Here is a 16,259-nt window from a genome sequence, read left to right as displayed (position 1 = left end):
CTCAACGACCCGATATTATTGTATAAAGCTATTTAACTATTTTATATTTATTTATTTATTTATTAGCCTGTTAGTGTGTCCCACTGCTGGGCAACGGCCTCCCCTCTTTCCCGCCACTTGGCTCTATTCAAAGCACATTCCCGCCACTCCACACAGCTATTTAACAATTTGAATTAAATCTTAATGCAATCCTAAGCTAATGTATTACCTACGCACGGATATGAGTCAAATAAAATTGGTATCGCATTTCAAAAATCGGAATATGCCGCATGATAAAATAGGATCTGCAAGTGAATTTACGTCGGTATCTGGGCCATATTCGAATAGGTGCTGATTTGTCAAATGCAAAATTGCGGATAAACTTACCTAGTTCAGTCAAAACTAGGATTTTTAAATTTTAGTAGTTATGGCTACGTACTTATACGTAGTTACATTTATAATGAATAAGGCTTACGGCCTATGTTATGGGGTTAATTAGAAAAGTCATAGGTAAAGCTGAAAAGACATCATCCGCAATAGGGGAATAACTAAATCAATGACGCTTTTCGTAATTGGTTTGTTTCCTAGTAACGGACAATTCGTTTCCTTTTCTTTATCGGAGTGTCATAATAGTTATTTGTTATACAAGGGTGCAAAGTAGTATTTTACCCGCGAGTGTAGAATTGAAACACGAGCAAGCGAAACGATTCAATAGTTGAACCACAAGCGAATCGAGTGGTTCTAAAATAGAATCCTGAGCGTAGCGAGTGTTTCAACACGATAAGTAAAATACAATTTGCACCCGTGTGTAACACAAAACTTTTAGCCTCACTATAGCGAGGAAAGTACAACATCCACAGGCGTTAGATCATCTTCATCACTGGAATCACTAATTTTTTTACGATATTATTACAGAAAACTGGAAGTTTACGTGAGTCGGAGTGGGTGAGGTTTTAAAGTAAAATTTTTGTTGACACTTGACAATGTTGACATTTCTGACGATGCGTTTTGAAATTGCATCGACTCAACTTGTGCGTTCAGTTATATGCAACATCATTATAAAAAAAATGATTATGAGCGTTTTACGTTTTGTTATCTGTCAAAAGCTAGTTAAACACGCTCCATCCAAGGTCAAATTACTTTCCCCACTAGTGGATAAAATGCGTTTTTACCCGCTTGTTTTAAAGGATAAAAGGGGAAAATTAATTTATTTGTGATCATAATGGTTCGGGTTCGTATGGACTTCGCCGTAGGTGTGTTCGTCTCATTAGAGATACCAATAGTGAAAAGTTTTAATAAGCTATCACACTATTTACTAAACGGCTGTTCTAGCCATAAAAGGAATCGCTCAAGGAGTAGAGTTAGGTACCAATTTTTGTTTGTGTTTTTATTTTTAGGTGACAATTGAATTACAAAGAGCTTAATCTTCCGAATAAAATATATTTTCATACATTAAACACTTAAAGGCAGTCGCATCTCTTAACACTAATTTAACATAATAATATGTTAATGTTACATAATGCACAGTTAACACAGATCAGCAGGCGGTCTATAGTCAATAAAAAAGAAATAGTACCGTCAGGTAGGTACTATCCCTTATTTAAACATTTTTAAGTAACAATGAGGTACTTGTAACAATCATTAATTTAAATTAAATATTAACTCCAGCTCCATACATCTCAGTACTGGAAATAGGACTGGGACTGGTAGTTGCCGCCCTAAACTCCACATGGCCGGGCCAATAGTGGTCCCAAGTGGCTATGTGGGCAAGCAGCGCTCCCCCTGGGCACTCCGTGGCCATGACTTGGCTGTGACCTATCAGGCGGTACTGAGGTCTGATCACGCCATCTTTCACTCCTTTGGCAATGAGCGCTTTTGTTGTGGTCAGCTGTTTTGTAGGCGGGAGGTTTACTGCGAAGAAAAGTAGAAATTAATTGTATGCCCACTTAAGTGAGAGTATAAACACTATATTAGTGACGATATATCTTGCACTGCTACTCAAAGTTAAAACGCAGTAACTCTGTATGCATCCCGTACATATCAAAAAAAAAGTTTTTTTTTAAAAGTAGGCATGGTACTCATGATATTATTATTATTATTTTATTTTTTTCCACAGTAGGTATCAAATAATGTATGTTTACCCAAGATTAAACCTAAACTATAAACCTATATAAGTCGCAGAAAAACCCCGTTAATTAAACGATCTGATTAAAAGAGTTCAAAACATGCGCAGTTTGTTAAATCTGCATTGTACTTTCGGTGACAGTGGTCTCAGGATTAGATAGAGCTAATGTAAAGATTGGTTATTAAACCTTTACATTACCTACTAATTACTTATATGATTTTTTTATAGAAATAAATAATAATATAGATGAAATAAAACTATGAAAACGGATTATATCGCGTATATTGAATTTATAATAAATCCCGACGTTTCGAACCCTTTACAGCGTTCGTGGTCAACGGGTGACGGGTGAAAAATCTCCTTATATGATCCTGTTTTTCTAAGAGGCGTTGATATTTGTAGACGTGGAAAAAATATATGTAGTTCTTGACTATATTATCTTTAATATCATAGCTTCCGATACACGAATTATGACACTTCGCTCGATACAATTAATTCCCAAAGTAACCTCTAACTCGGACTTTTAATCCAACTTTACTCGGTTATTTATTACGTGATACTATAAACAAAAAAAGAAGAAAAAACAATCTTAACTTAAATAGTAATTTCATAGCTTTCGAATTTCGATATTGTAGGGTAACGTTTTTAAAATAAATAAAAATCGACAAAATTCGATCAAAATTGACACTTGGCGCGCATGATCTTTCCCGTTCTTTCTTGCGAAATGTGACAGAGACAGCGGCAAACCGATGGAACGGCCTTAACAATTTTAACGCATATCAGTGAAAGAACATGGGTCAAAATCATAAAAATAATTAATGCAAATAAAAAAATTTACTTATCCATATTTAAATACATTTTATCGTATTTTTATAAATCTTCATTTTTAGTTTTAAAGTGTGTCGATAGATGGCAGTGAATTTACTGTGGTTACAAAATTTACTATGACAGTACCGCTCTATCTTATTATATCCTTGCCTTGCCTGTACAGATATGATGGTCGTTTTTGTCTACGTGACAGCGTGACAAAACGGTGTCCGTCAGGAAAGTGACGGATAGAAATATCCCGCGGAGTTAAAACGTGACAGTTATTTTATCACGTGGATAAAGCGATCCATAATACGCCAGCTGCTGAACATAAACTTTAAATATTGCGATTCATACAACTTCTTGTTTGAATTTACTGCCTCCGTTGTTAGTGTCGTATTAAGGGTCAATACAGCGCATTGGCTAGCTGGCTAGACAAATAAGCTTTTTACTGCAGCTTACCTCGCCAATCCCCGATCAGAACGATTCCGATGCTGTAGTTATTGGCCCTCCTGGCATGGATGCCCACGGTGTTCCAGCCTCTGCCTTCATAGGCGCCTCCTTCACTTCCGACTGCAAAGCTGAAATAAAATTATTGTCAGGCAGATAGATCGAATGACGGACGTTTTTAATGTTAGTCAACTATATTTTAATTAAAACTAGCGACCCGCCCCGGCTTCGCACGGGTGCAATGCTGATGTATTATACATAAAAACCTTTCTCTTGAATCACTCTATCTATTTAAAGAAACCGCATCAAAATCTGTTACGCAGTTTTAAAGATCTAAGCATACATAGGGACAGACATCCATCCAGAAAGCAGGAAGCGACTTTGTTTTATACTATGCAGTGATATGTTAGTCTTTGTTTGCCACTTGGCTTACTTATATATCTATGTTAGAAAGGAATAAAACATTGTACGTTTTATGATTATGGGTAAAGGCATATCAAGGTTTTTTAGGTTAGCGAAATCCAGGGAAAAAACCTTAAAAATGATAAATACACGGTCTAGCAAACCAAAGTTGTTAAAAAATATGACAGGTAGAGGTTCTTCGTTAGTATATTGATTGATAGCAGAATATTACTCTCCGTGGTTGCTTACTAATTGGGTACGCTACTCATCATCTTGACATAAATAATGTGTCTACATTTATGAAATGATTGAAAACTTGAAACCTAAACCGATTTGTAAAATGCTAATGCAAATAGCAACTACAATAATTACATGCCGCCCATAACAGTTCATATATACAAACAGATTTAATGTTAGTTAGCAAGGACATCTCCTTTAGACCCCATAATATCTACGCATTAATAGTCCTTTCAGAACCTTTCCCTAAGGTTTAATATAATGACAATTAGCATTTACACATTTTAGAAAAAAATAAACGTAGTTCCTCTACAGTTGCCGGTATGAGGCGACCCTGACTAGAAGAAAAAAATGCATTTTCTAAATTATTACAAAGTCGATATGCGGGAAAAGACATACAATAGTTGCTAACGTTTACAAACACCATACGCTTGCGCTTGACTAAGGTAATAGAAAGGTAAATCTGCAATTCAGAGGTCGCCAAAGACTAATGACTCTTAGTGATAATTTCCCACTTCCGACTAAGTATACAGATGTTTACCTTAAACGCAGGAAAATTGTTACACTATAATTGACTGTGCATTGCGAGTAATTAGGGAAAAATGTTGACACACGTTCAACAATTTTGCTTACATATGTGCTTCTATCAGCATATTATTACATTGAAGTAAAGGCCACAATCGTAAATTACTTAAACTGCGACTAAAATATGAGACGTGTTTAAAGACGTACAATCAAAAACGCAAGGATGAAACAAGATCGGGTATAGGCTAGATGACAAATTTTCATTAATGGTATCAATCGATCAGATTTATTTTTAGGATAGTAGGATTAAGATTAAAGCAATACAAAAGTCAGAAATGATAGTCAAAGTCCGACAGTCGTACTTCACTCGCGAAACGCTCCTAACAAAACGATAAGTGAACGTGACGTCAAGGTCACACAGCCCATCTTGAATTAATGGACAAAACAAGAAAATTGGGTTTTTGCTGATGAAATATTGCGTTTATGTATATAGTTGCCGTACAATCTTGTTTTGGATATGGAAATGTAAGGAATCGAATGATACCCTTACTTTTTTCCTTTTTCAAATCCTGTATTTTTGTATTATTTCCATATAATTATTATTTTAATATCTATGTTATTAGATTTTGTTATAAAATTCAACATGCACAACAACAACATTCAATCATCCCTATCATAAACTTAGCTCTACTATTCAACTCTTTTCTTTATATGTATTAACTAGAATGTATAAGGTCAATGTCAGGAAAACCGGCATATATATATATATATATATATTATTATTGGGGGACACCGTCATAGGGCAAATACTCTCGTATTTGTATATGGTCATTGCTCAGACACTGTCAGAAAGATGAACTTCGCTCCTTGTGCTCCACCTACCTTCTGTATATGTGGAGTATGAGTACAAACTCAATAAATTAGAAGCGACTAAAGAGCATGTAGACGATCTTACCTTGGTGTAGGTATTTTTTTAAATAACAATAGAAAGCTTTGATAATGACGAGCAATCAATTACGGCTGTGCGTTTCGTTTCGATTAAGATACCAGCGCATAAGAGGCATTAGAGGTAAACAAAGTTCTCACTTGTATCCAATGTCGCCCCAGCCAAGGCTCTGGTGGTACTCCTGCATAGATCTCATGGCTGCGACGCATTGGACAGTGGTGTTGCATGCGCCAGGGATGTATGTGTGGTGGATGACCACGTATGGCACTGGTGTGGAGAGTGGCTCCACGTCAGTGGCTGGGGCCGCGACCCAATCCGCTCGCGTGTAATATGTGTACGGTTCTTTAAAAAAAGAGAGTTTCGTTAAGGAAGACACTTTTTTAACACTAAGAACATAACAAATGAATGATTTCTTTGAAGAGTGAAAGACATTTCAATAATATCTTGTGTTTTACCCTTTTTGCCAATATTTCATAGTTTTGCCAAAACCTGACAACATTAAAGGCAGATATTAAGCCAAAAACAAAGAAAACCATTTAGAAAATATCACAACAGTTCTCAATTTCATATTATTATATTTTTAGCAACGGTTCCTGGAATTGAACGCTTTAGGTTTTTTTAAACAGCATTCATTAATCACCATAATATTTTACCATACTTATGTTTTCAAAGTTAAGATTATTTATTTACCATCACTAGTAAAAGGATGAGCGTTTACATAACAAAACACTATCAACATTAAACAATAGCTGGCGCCCGATATCGCCATGTTTATCTTAATACAGTATTAATATATTTAACTAAAACAAGTGAGTGTGGATTGATTGCATGTTCAACTGAACTGAACTATAAACAGTTGTTTTATGCGTTTTATACTAAACTCTTGGATCAGGGTACTTTACCGACGATGCTTAAGTGTCGGAATTTACCATAATAAAATTAGACTTAAAAAAAACCGCCTTCAAAAGGGATAAAATAAAATATTATCTCATTTTATATGCGCTAGCAAACTGATACGTTTGAAGTCGGTGCTGCAGCCCCAACTCCAGAGAGTAAACTAGGCCTTATTGGGATTAGTCCGGTTTCCTCGAAAAGCGACTGCTAAATATTAATAGTAGATTGTTAACCAAGGGTAGAAAGTGAACCATATCACCCGAGATATTTTGGCACTCGAACGAAGTGAGAGCGCCATCGTTCGAGTTGGACTTTTACCCGAGTTACTCTACTTTTCATTTCGACTATAAGGAAAGTCAACCACAAGAAATATAGGTTTATTATTGGTAAGTACATATATTTGTTTAGAACAAATGATTAAACAAATTGTTTATTATTGGTAAGTATATTTCTTAAGAACAAATTATAGGTAAACCACATGCACACAAACAATGAAATTAACTTAGTTGAAGATTACGGTAAAATTTGAACAATTCGAGAAATTTAAAGTTTTGCCAGGCATATTTATATTAGAATTACTTTCCACCCTAGGGTGGGAAAAGCAATTTTCCACCCGGCTATCAGGCTGATAGCCGGAAGGTGAACTTGAAAGGTGATCTTTCCGAACAGGAGAGATGAAAAATATGTTTTCACCTTAGCAGCTCGAACAAGCCTACTTTCGTCACTCCCTGGAGTGAAGAAAGTGCGACTTTCCTCACTCCAGAGAGTGAAACAAAGTAGCTTTTTAATTTAGTGAAGGCCATGAACTGCCACTTCATACTTTACTTACAATTTTTTTTTTCTTTTTTTTTGTTTCTCTGAATTATTCTGTGTAATTCGAAATACATTTTAACCTTTAATATGTTCTCAATAGTGAGATGAAAAATTATGTGTGCAACACGAGAGTCTTTCGCTTTCTCGGGACTCAAAATAAACACTCGCAAGAAAAACCAACTTTCCTCTCTTGTTGCACAAATAACTATTACACGATTTGATTTATTTGAACCATAGCTAGCATATGCTCGACCGTTTGATTTTTATTTATTATTTATTTTTACTTTATTAAAGAGTTAGGAGCTTTTAAAAATTTATATGTAACTTGTTTTTCCCCTCACTAGCTCGGAAAGCCATCTTTTATCCTTTAAAACAAGCGGGGAAAACCGCATTTTATCCACTAGTGGGGAAAGTAATTTGACCTTGGATGGAGCGTGTTTAAGTAGCTTTTGACAGATAACAAAGCGTAAAACGGTCATAATAATGGTTCGTTCGATATTAATTATCATTAAATAATTGGTTTGAGAATTTGACAAAAAATACCAAATTAAGCTTTATTTAATAATTTTAAGTCATAAACCTGAACGCAAAAGTTGAGTGGATGCAATTTCAAAACGCATCGTTGACATTTCATACCAGGGACCGGACAACCCTTTCCGCGATAAAACCCTTTCAATGGGCTACACTTAAACACGGCTAACACATTGAAAGACTTTCCCTTTTGAACTGCAAGCCCATTCATAGCCTTACCTTTGACTAACCCTTACCGAAAAGCTAACCAAAAATAAGGCTAGCTCTTAATAAGGGTTAGCCTTATCTTTAAGCGCTTTTTATAAAGGTTTCCCTTTGCGTGAAAGAGACAGGATTAGTATATATCTACGGTAGTGTATGAAAAGGAAAGAAAATACGTGCCTAGTCAAAGAACGCCGCCGTCGCCGCCGTCGATCGCTCGGATTCAAAGTAATGTGTGCTTTATGAACAAGGTAGACGACTTAAATTAGCACGCTTATATGCTAAAAGGGAAGCCCTTTATAAGGCTAACCCTTATAAGCAATATGCAAGGTGTTGGTGAGCGGATGATAAGGGTTTTGTAAGGTTATTTGGGCTACCGATTACTCAAATGTGGTAGCTTTATATAAGGGTTTTTAAAAGCAAAACAAAGGGTTTCGTCTGGCAAAGGGTATGGTAAGTTAAGCCTTATGCAATACCCTTATAAAACCCCGATAAGGGATAGCGGGCCGGTCCCTGTTTCATACGTCAGAACAGAAATGTCAACATTGTCAACAAATTTTTTACTTAAAAACACTTTTCACCGACTCACGTAAAAATCAAAATTTCCAATGTTTTCTGTTATAATATCGTACAAAAATAAGTGATTCCAGTGATGAAGATGATCTAACGCCTGTGGATGTTGCACTTTCCTCGCTATAGTGAGGGGAAAAGTTTTGTGTTACACACGGGTGCAAATGTATTTTACTTCTTGTGTGTTGAAACACTCGCTACGCTCAGGATTCTATTTTAGAACCACTCGCTTCGCTCGTGGTTCAACTATAGAATCCTTTCGCTTGCTCCTGTTTCAATTCCACACTCGCGGGTAAAATACAACTTTGCACCCTTAATAACAAATAACTATTTCGCACCCAAATCTTATAATAATAAAAAAAAACTAAAAAATTAAACTGTCGGGCATAGCTATGATTGAAATACATGAAATTGTGTAAAAATATATTCAATAATGTTAATGTCCAGAGGAAAATGGGGAATAGGTTTGTATGGAAAACTGGTTTCGAGGCGGTCGTCCCCTTTCGTCTTAATTGTACAACATACAACGAAATAATATTTATATTATGCTATATTAAAACTTACTCATATTTATAACATAAATATTATATATTATTATATATTCTAAGATAATAATAACTTAATCTTTTTTTTTTACATTTTTAATTCGGGTGTGTGTTATGTTTATAAGTTTTTCGGGCCTAACTGGTACAAGTTAACAGATTAATAGCTGCTGATGCCATATTTAACGTAAATCGTAGCGTAGTGGCGCTTTTTGCATCATTTTGTAAACTTTCTGCAACTTGGACATATGTATTGTTGTTGTGCAAGTGGACCCACCTTAGGTAAGTATGTTAAAAATAAAATTTCGATAGTCGGTTTTAGCGCCTACTGGATTTGTTAAAGCAATTTTTACTTAAGAAAACACATGTACAGATGTAGTGCATAATAAAATTATTTTCCTTCGTATTTTCACGGAAACGTACGAACGTGTCTTGCTATATTAGTCAGTCTCGGTACAAAAGTCCTGAGGTTGATTGAAGTAGCATGACAAAACAATTATGCACTACATCTGTATAACAATATTTGCGCAAATTAACTCCTACTAGTCCAAATAACTCGAAAATATCGTTTAGGTATTGTTGCATTATAATTAATACACAATAAAATATCGCAATTTTTTATAAAAATAAGTTTGTCAGATAAGGTTTGTGGACTCTGTGGTGTTTTCACCCAAGTCAGAGGGAATTTGTTACACTCACAGATTTAATATTATACGCTAGATGACACAAATACCACGATTTGTATTGAAACCAAGCGTGCCGACTTTTTCATACAAAATTTACGAATAATATAATTTTAAAATTACTTATCTGTGATAGGAAATTTTTGGGCTGTTGCAGTTAATTATCATGCAACGAAGCATTTTTTAATATTTCACGGACATCCGGCTGCAACAACCGGCGGCGTGGACTGTAAAGAGCGACGGTCAACCTCGACGCTTGGTCGGGGTTCGGACACGCGAAATAGATGCATTTGCGTCTTCTATGGTATATTTATTTCTGTGGTTACACTAGTCAACAATTATTTCTTTGAACCTTCACATGCAGAACCACAGCATGTCCACTACATGTTGCTTCACCGGGAATTACCTAGCGTTAAGTATTACATACGGATTACGTTTCTACGTTCTACATAATGGAAGTATTTACAAATAAGTTCAGATGCCCACAGTTCCGAGTAGATAATGACTAATGACCCTCTACCTACTTGTATATTTTTTACCAAATTTAAACCGAATTGACGAACCGCGCCGAATTTGCAGAATCTTGTATAGATACTTACCTATTCGAAAGGTTTGACTAGTTTCATTTTATCGTATTTTTAGTAATTTAGGTAGGTGCGGGTGCTAAATAGGTAGGTAAATCTTTAAACATTAACCTTAATTTAATATACAAGAGGCAACAAAAATAGTAGGGATCCATTTTTAGGGCATATATATTCGGTAGAAATCGTGTTCTGATTAGGAAAAAGTAGAAGAAAACTTGTTTTAACGCGAAAAAAATGTTTTTTTTTTCTATGGGGCAGGCAGGTCGTCTAAGATGTCCAACTCTCCATACAAATGGCAAAAAAAATTCGCGTTAAAAATGTTTTTCTTCTAATCAGAACATGATACCGAATATGCCCTTAAAAGGATCCTCAAATTATTTTGTTACACCTTGTAGGTAATACGTGGCAGCAAATGCGGCTGCAAAATTTCCTAAGAAAACAATTCAGGTAACTAGGGACAAAAATTTTTTTTTTTAATATTATTATTTTATGATTTCTTCCTTTCCCTTTTTCTGCAAATAAAGATGAATCTGAATCTGATTTACTTTTATTTATTTTCTTACTACTCTTTATTTATTTTCTTAGGCTACACATTTTACAATATATTTATGAAAATAAATAATTCTCCGCGAAATTTGATGACGTCGGTAGGTACGTGTATGTCCAGTAGGTATCCATATCCAGCCTCGGCAACGGAAGAGCTTTAGTATATGACAGTCGTTTATTTAGATGCACAAAAAAATAAGTATTATTTGTTAACGGTAGGTACGACAAAACGATTATGTCACGACTGCCGCGTCAAAACTAGTTAGTGAAAAATTAAAAAGTATTTAAAAATTAAAATTATTTATTTTCGTACAGGTGTTTACAAAGTAGGGGATAGTGCTTCCCGGTAAGCAAAATTTGCCTGGTTATTTATTTACGAGAAGTCGTATTCAGGTTGAAATTTTTATAGGACAAACATCTTAGGAAAAGCAATGTTTAATAAATAAATATAAATAAATAATATAAATAATGTTTAATAAAATGTATTTTCCTTACACCTATTAAACTTACAAACGATACACCAAGACACAGTACGTATTAGGTATATAGAGGACATAAATTGTTTGTTTCTTGTTGTAAATGTTGTAATCATTGGCAAAGATAAATAAAAAGACGGTGTTGCACTATTAAGTTCTTTATTGGTTTACGCGTTGACGTCATAATCTGGTAAAAATCGATCCCAACTGCTGATCTCAGTGTACAGACTCTGTCCTGGGCACTCAGTATCGGTCACCTGGCGGTGGCCTATTAGATGGTAGGATGGAGAAATGAAACCTGCCTGCACTCCAATAGCAATCAGGTCTTTGGCGGCTTGCAGGCTTTTGGGGGGTGGCAGATCAGCTGAAACAGTAAGTAAATACATTATTGGAAAATTAAAATAAAGAATTGTAAGTTTTTTTTTAAAAGCATAGTAACTCAGTTACTCCAGCGCCAGAATTTGTGATTGTATACAAATGCACATTGAACTTTAAAGTTTAAAAACATTACTTTTATGGCTGAGAATTTTATTGATCGTCTGTTACTTAGAGATCGCACCAAGGTTTTCTGGTATAATACATAGTTCATGCAGTAAGTGTCATAAAGACTTCTGTCTAATACTTACAAACATAATCTCCTATGAAGACGATGCCTATACTGTTGCTGTTGACGCCTACGGCGTGTGCGCCGACAGCCGACCAGCCTCGTCCTTCGTACACCGCGCCATCACTGCCTATTGCGAAGCTGCAACAAAATTTGCATTAAAAGTTATGTTCTATCTAAAATAACGTAAATCGTACCTATTACTAGTGTTAGCCTAGCATCTTATTACCTCAACGAGTAACATATATTATTTTTTAGTTACCTGATTTTTGACACATTAGTTTAATTAAGCTTATAATTTCTTTTTTATATAATATATATGCGTCCCATTATATTGACCAACATTAATAAATAGCTATAAATAGCTTGATTGATCGATACTTAAGATTGCAAAAATAAAAAAACATTTAATTTACATTTAGTAAAAGCAGATAAATGTATTTTACTAAATCTGTTTATTGGAAATAGACGTAAACTTTATCTTTGATTCCAGATTGATTACCTGATTAGATATCTATCAGTTACAATATGATATTTGGTAGATAAATGCCTGGAGGCTTTTGGCGATCGTTATCAGGTGTACTCTGCGATCGTAGAATGCCGATCAAAACTAAAGGGAAAGTCTATAAGATGTGCGTTAGACCCGTCATGCTATACGGAGCAGTGCTGGACATCTAAGAAAGAACAAGAGGCCAAACTTCACTCGACTGAGATGAAAATGATCAGGTGGGCTGGAGGGGTAAACTAAACTGGACAAAGTCAGAAATTAGTATGTAAGAGGTAGCTTTAAAGTCCTAATCCCAGAAAAACTGCAAGAAAGCCAATTGCGTTGGTATGGACATGTCATGCGCCGGAACAACGACCACCCAGTTAAAATCGCATTAAATATTGATATTGACATAGGTAAACAACCTAAACGCCAAAAAGCAACCTGGCGGAGAAACCTTCAAAGACTGTCAGAGAAATTTCCAGCTGACCCGTGTGACAGAGCCGAATGGCGGAAAAATATTCGGAGGGCCGACCCCAAATGAAATGGGAAAAGGCACGGAGAAAGAAGAGAAGAAATGCCTTGAGGCTTATTATAAATACCTGTACCCTGTAATACATGCAGAAGTCTCTTGTAGAACAGGTTAGAAGCGTTTATAAACGGCTTCTTATACCCCTTTTCTATGATCAATTTATAATTATATCATTGTTTTAAGAAAACATAGGCACCCAAGTTATAAAGGGCTCTTCAATGTTCCGCCTCGCGCTCTATACAATATGCGTAAAATTAATGTACTTATGCATGTATCAATAGTATTAATACGTACTTGTATCCAATGTCATCCCATCCCTGGTCGTCCTGATGGTAAGTCTGTATACCCCGCATAGCACTCTTACATTGCTCGGCGGTGAAGCATGCAGCTGGAATGTATGTGTGGTGGATGGTCACGTAAGGAACGGGCAAACTGAGGTGGGCAACGGAAATGGCTGGTTTGGCTCCCCAATCTTCTCTTGAATAGTATCGGAAGCGCAGACGGTAACCTTCAATAACGTAAAGTTTTTTTAATTAATCTTCATTAATAAATATGTATTAATAAATACATATTTATAGCTTGAATTTATCAATGTGAACTTTTAATTTCTGATACTTACGGTAATTTCTTTCGTTAGCTGCCAAACTTAAAAAACTGGCAGCCAAACAAGCAAATATAATACTGTATCCACACTCAGCCATTATTTATCTGAAAAATATAGCATATATTTTAAACTCTCTGATATATTCGGATAATACTGATAGATTACTACTTATGTTAAAATACATCCGCCTGAAAATTTATACTAAAGACCTTTTTACTAGTGTACCTGAAATATAATCAAAATATCGCTCTTAATGACAATTTTTTCTGATATTTAAGTATTCAAATATAATCAATCATAATTTTAGCTCAATAAAGCAGGGTATCCAAATAAGTACCGATTATTTTCATGATAAAAATATTTGAAAACAAAAAAAGACTTCCGGAATTAAATGATGAGGCGAAAACAGTTACTCAGTTTAAGTACATTTAAGATCACTGCACTTTTGACATGGATGTGAACACTCAATTTATGCTTATTCATCCTTTGCAGACTTGGTTTTAGTACGAGTATAGGTATACCAAAAAAAATTAATACTTAAATTTGATGCCCAATAAGAAAGAATGAAAAAAACTTGTTTGATATGTTGTGTCATGTGTTTGGAAAACCGGTCTTCTTACAAAATCTTTAAATACCTAACGTAGGTATTTGTGATCCGGATAAATCTGGCTTTTGCGATCGGAATATCGGAAATCATCCCTTTTTTACTAACATGAAGTTAAGGTACAAATAACAAAATACACCAATAATATATATGTAATAAGTATATAGACTACTTACCCTTCAAATAGTTAATATATTTTCCGTCCTCGACGCTGATCACTCTCTTAATGATATGTATGTAAAGCAATCGTGTTTACTTTATATATGTAGCACATTATGCGATATGATGAATTTCTTGAGATAATTCGGCGCGTCTGACGTATTGATTAGTCATTCAGGGCTGGGAAGATCCCTAAATAAATAATGCAAACTATCCTTTAAAGCGAGACAATTACATGATTATCTGCCAGTCAAGTCAACCATTGGGCCAAGAGATGTTACACAAGACGGACCACCTTACCTGATGCTCAGGTTACAGTGGGGAAATATAACTTTATGTACCACGGCGGAAACTTAATGTACCTACCTCCGTAGTTTGGCAGATATAAGTGTCCCGGATATCAGCGGGTCTAGGCGTGGTCTGGCTGCAGATTTTACTCTCCAGCCGGACCCCTGGAGGACCACTGGACCACGATTTATTCATTCTGTATAGAAAAAGGAAAAGCACGCCGTTTCATAACTTTTGAAATCGGAATCCTTTTTTGTGAACACAATGCGATCTTGGTTACAAATTGTGTTTTTAGGTTACGAAAATAATTTTATTCATGTAATATATACCTGTATGGGACCCACTGGCTATCAGTCCGCAGAACGATATCGGCCTGTCAGTTAGAACAAAGATTTGACAGTTCCGAACAACTGACAGGCCGATATCGTCCGGTGGACTGATAGTCAGTGGGCTGCTTTAAGATATAAGAAAGACGAAGCAGTTTGGCTTGGGAACTGGATATTCATGCATTTTGGTAAATCCAGTGCACTTGATTATTTCGATTTCTGTAACTTAGATCATGTCCACCAGCTACCCCGGGTAGATTTGTTCAGGTCACCGAGAAGTTTTTGTCAATTGTAACTGCATTGACAGTGCCGTGATCTTGATTACGTGAAAGTGAAATTATTCTTTGTAGGCTGACAACTCTCTGACAAGGGTTCTTTTTGCATTTTTTTCCGTTTTAGCTTTTTTTTACTGAAAGATTGTGACATAATTGGTATTGAACTATCAACTGCTTGCTATTCCATTTACCTATAGTGTTGTGATGTCACAAGCTGTCAGCCATTTCGTCGAATACCACTCCATGAGTGTTCAGGGACACTTTACTACGGTCAAGGAATTTAATTTCAGTACCATTTCGTACCTTGTCGCAGTGACAATCAAGGAGCGGAATTCTCATAGCAGAAATCAAACTTCAAGAGGGATTGACCGTTTTGTTTCATCGACAATTCCAGTTATCGAACTTATCGATGTTATCGAATCTTTTCGCATATTACCGATCACCACCTTTTTACATTATTTTGTAACATTTGACCTCTTTGCATCTCCATATTATAATAAATCACATCAACGTTACATATGTCATTTATATCGCTTGAGTTTTCATAAGTAATTCCGGTGCCGTGTTACTAAAATGGTTAATCCTAAAAGACAAATCGATAAAGAAATATTCTTGTCTAAGTTACAATGCAGATTCTTCCACTATATTATATTGCTCTAATTGTGAAGTTCATTTAAAACAACTAAAGAAGCATAAAATCAATGTATTTTCTGTTATATCCATTATTTAGCTAATCCAAAAGTCTAATTTCATTACTTAAACGATGTCGTGTTTATCGATAATCGATAAAACACAGTAGGTCCCTAGCGACTTTCATATTGATTGTCACTGTGACAACGTACGAAATGGTACGGAAATTCAATTCTTCGACTGTACCTACATAAAGCCAATGACAAACAGCGCAAAAAGGGATTCGTAATATTCCACTTTATTAGAGACCGTTAAACCATTCAAAAAAATGCGCTCAAATTTCCGTCAAAATAATTAAAGTTGAAATGGTGTCATAGATAAACCAGACAATGTAGAGTATAGTGGTTCTTTTGTCGCTACTACAATACAATTATGACCT

The 16,259-nt window shown here is 35.4% G+C and overlaps 2 protein-coding genes across 2 annotated transcripts; both read right to left on the bottom strand.

The window, feature by feature from the left end:
• Window positions 1–1,450: 1,450 nt before the first annotated feature.
• Window positions 1,451–6,308, bottom strand: LOC134750245 (peptidoglycan-recognition protein LB-like). The gene is made up of 4 exons (XM_063685396.1): window positions 6,162–6,308; window positions 5,612–5,813; window positions 3,374–3,492; window positions 1,451–1,890 (listed from the first exon to the last, which is right to left on the bottom strand). The coding sequence occupies exons 1-4, from the start codon at window positions 6,238–6,240 to the stop codon at window positions 1,631–1,633; spliced, it is 660 nt and encodes a 219-aa protein (XP_063541466.1). The 5' UTR covers window positions 6,241–6,308; the 3' UTR covers window positions 1,451–1,630.
• A 5,153-nt stretch (window positions 6,309–11,461) lies between these two features.
• Window positions 11,462–14,360, bottom strand: LOC134750246 (peptidoglycan-recognition protein LB-like). The gene is made up of 5 exons (XM_063685397.1): window positions 14,319–14,360; window positions 13,554–13,642; window positions 13,229–13,442; window positions 11,938–12,056; window positions 11,462–11,675 (listed from the first exon to the last, which is right to left on the bottom strand). Exons 2-5 carry the CDS (start codon window positions 13,633–13,635, stop codon window positions 11,479–11,481), a joined length of 612 nt encoding a protein of 203 aa, XP_063541467.1. The 5' UTR covers window positions 13,636–13,642; window positions 14,319–14,360; the 3' UTR covers window positions 11,462–11,478.
• Window positions 14,361–16,259: the final 1,899 nt, after the last annotated feature.

The sequence above is a fragment of the Cydia strobilella genome, chromosome 19 (assembly GCF_947568885.1).
Source record: "Cydia strobilella chromosome 19, ilCydStro3.1, whole genome shotgun sequence".
In the NCBI taxonomy this organism is placed as follows: Eukaryota; Metazoa; Arthropoda; class Insecta; order Lepidoptera; family Tortricidae; genus Cydia; species Cydia strobilella.
This window is presented reverse-complemented; position numbering and strand designations above follow the sequence as displayed.

Bases quoted from the DNA above. Each gene is read 5' to 3' on its own strand.
- LOC134750245 (XM_063685396.1), bottom strand. From the start codon at position 6,240: ATGGCGATATCGGGCGCCAGCTATTGTTTAATGTTGATAGTGTTTTGT. The intron at 5,814-6,161 runs GTAAATAAATAA...CTTTTTTTAAAG, and splicing joins TCATCCTTTTACTAGTGATG to AACCGTACACATATTACACG. The intron at 3,493-5,611 runs GTGAGAACTTTG...ATTTTATTTCAG, and splicing joins TGGGGCGACATTGGATACAA to CTTTGCAGTCGGAAGTGAAG.
- LOC134750246 (XM_063685397.1), bottom strand. From the start codon at position 13,635: ATGGCTGAGTGTGGATACAGTATTATATTTGCTTGTTTGGCTGCCAGT. The intron at 13,443-13,553 runs GTAAGTATCAGA...ACGTTATTGAAG, and splicing joins AGCTAACGAAAGAAATTACC to GTTACCGTCTGCGCTTCCGA. The intron at 12,057-13,228 runs GTACGTATTAAT...ATTTTGTTGCAG, and splicing joins TGGGATGACATTGGATACAA to CTTCGCAATAGGCAGTGATG.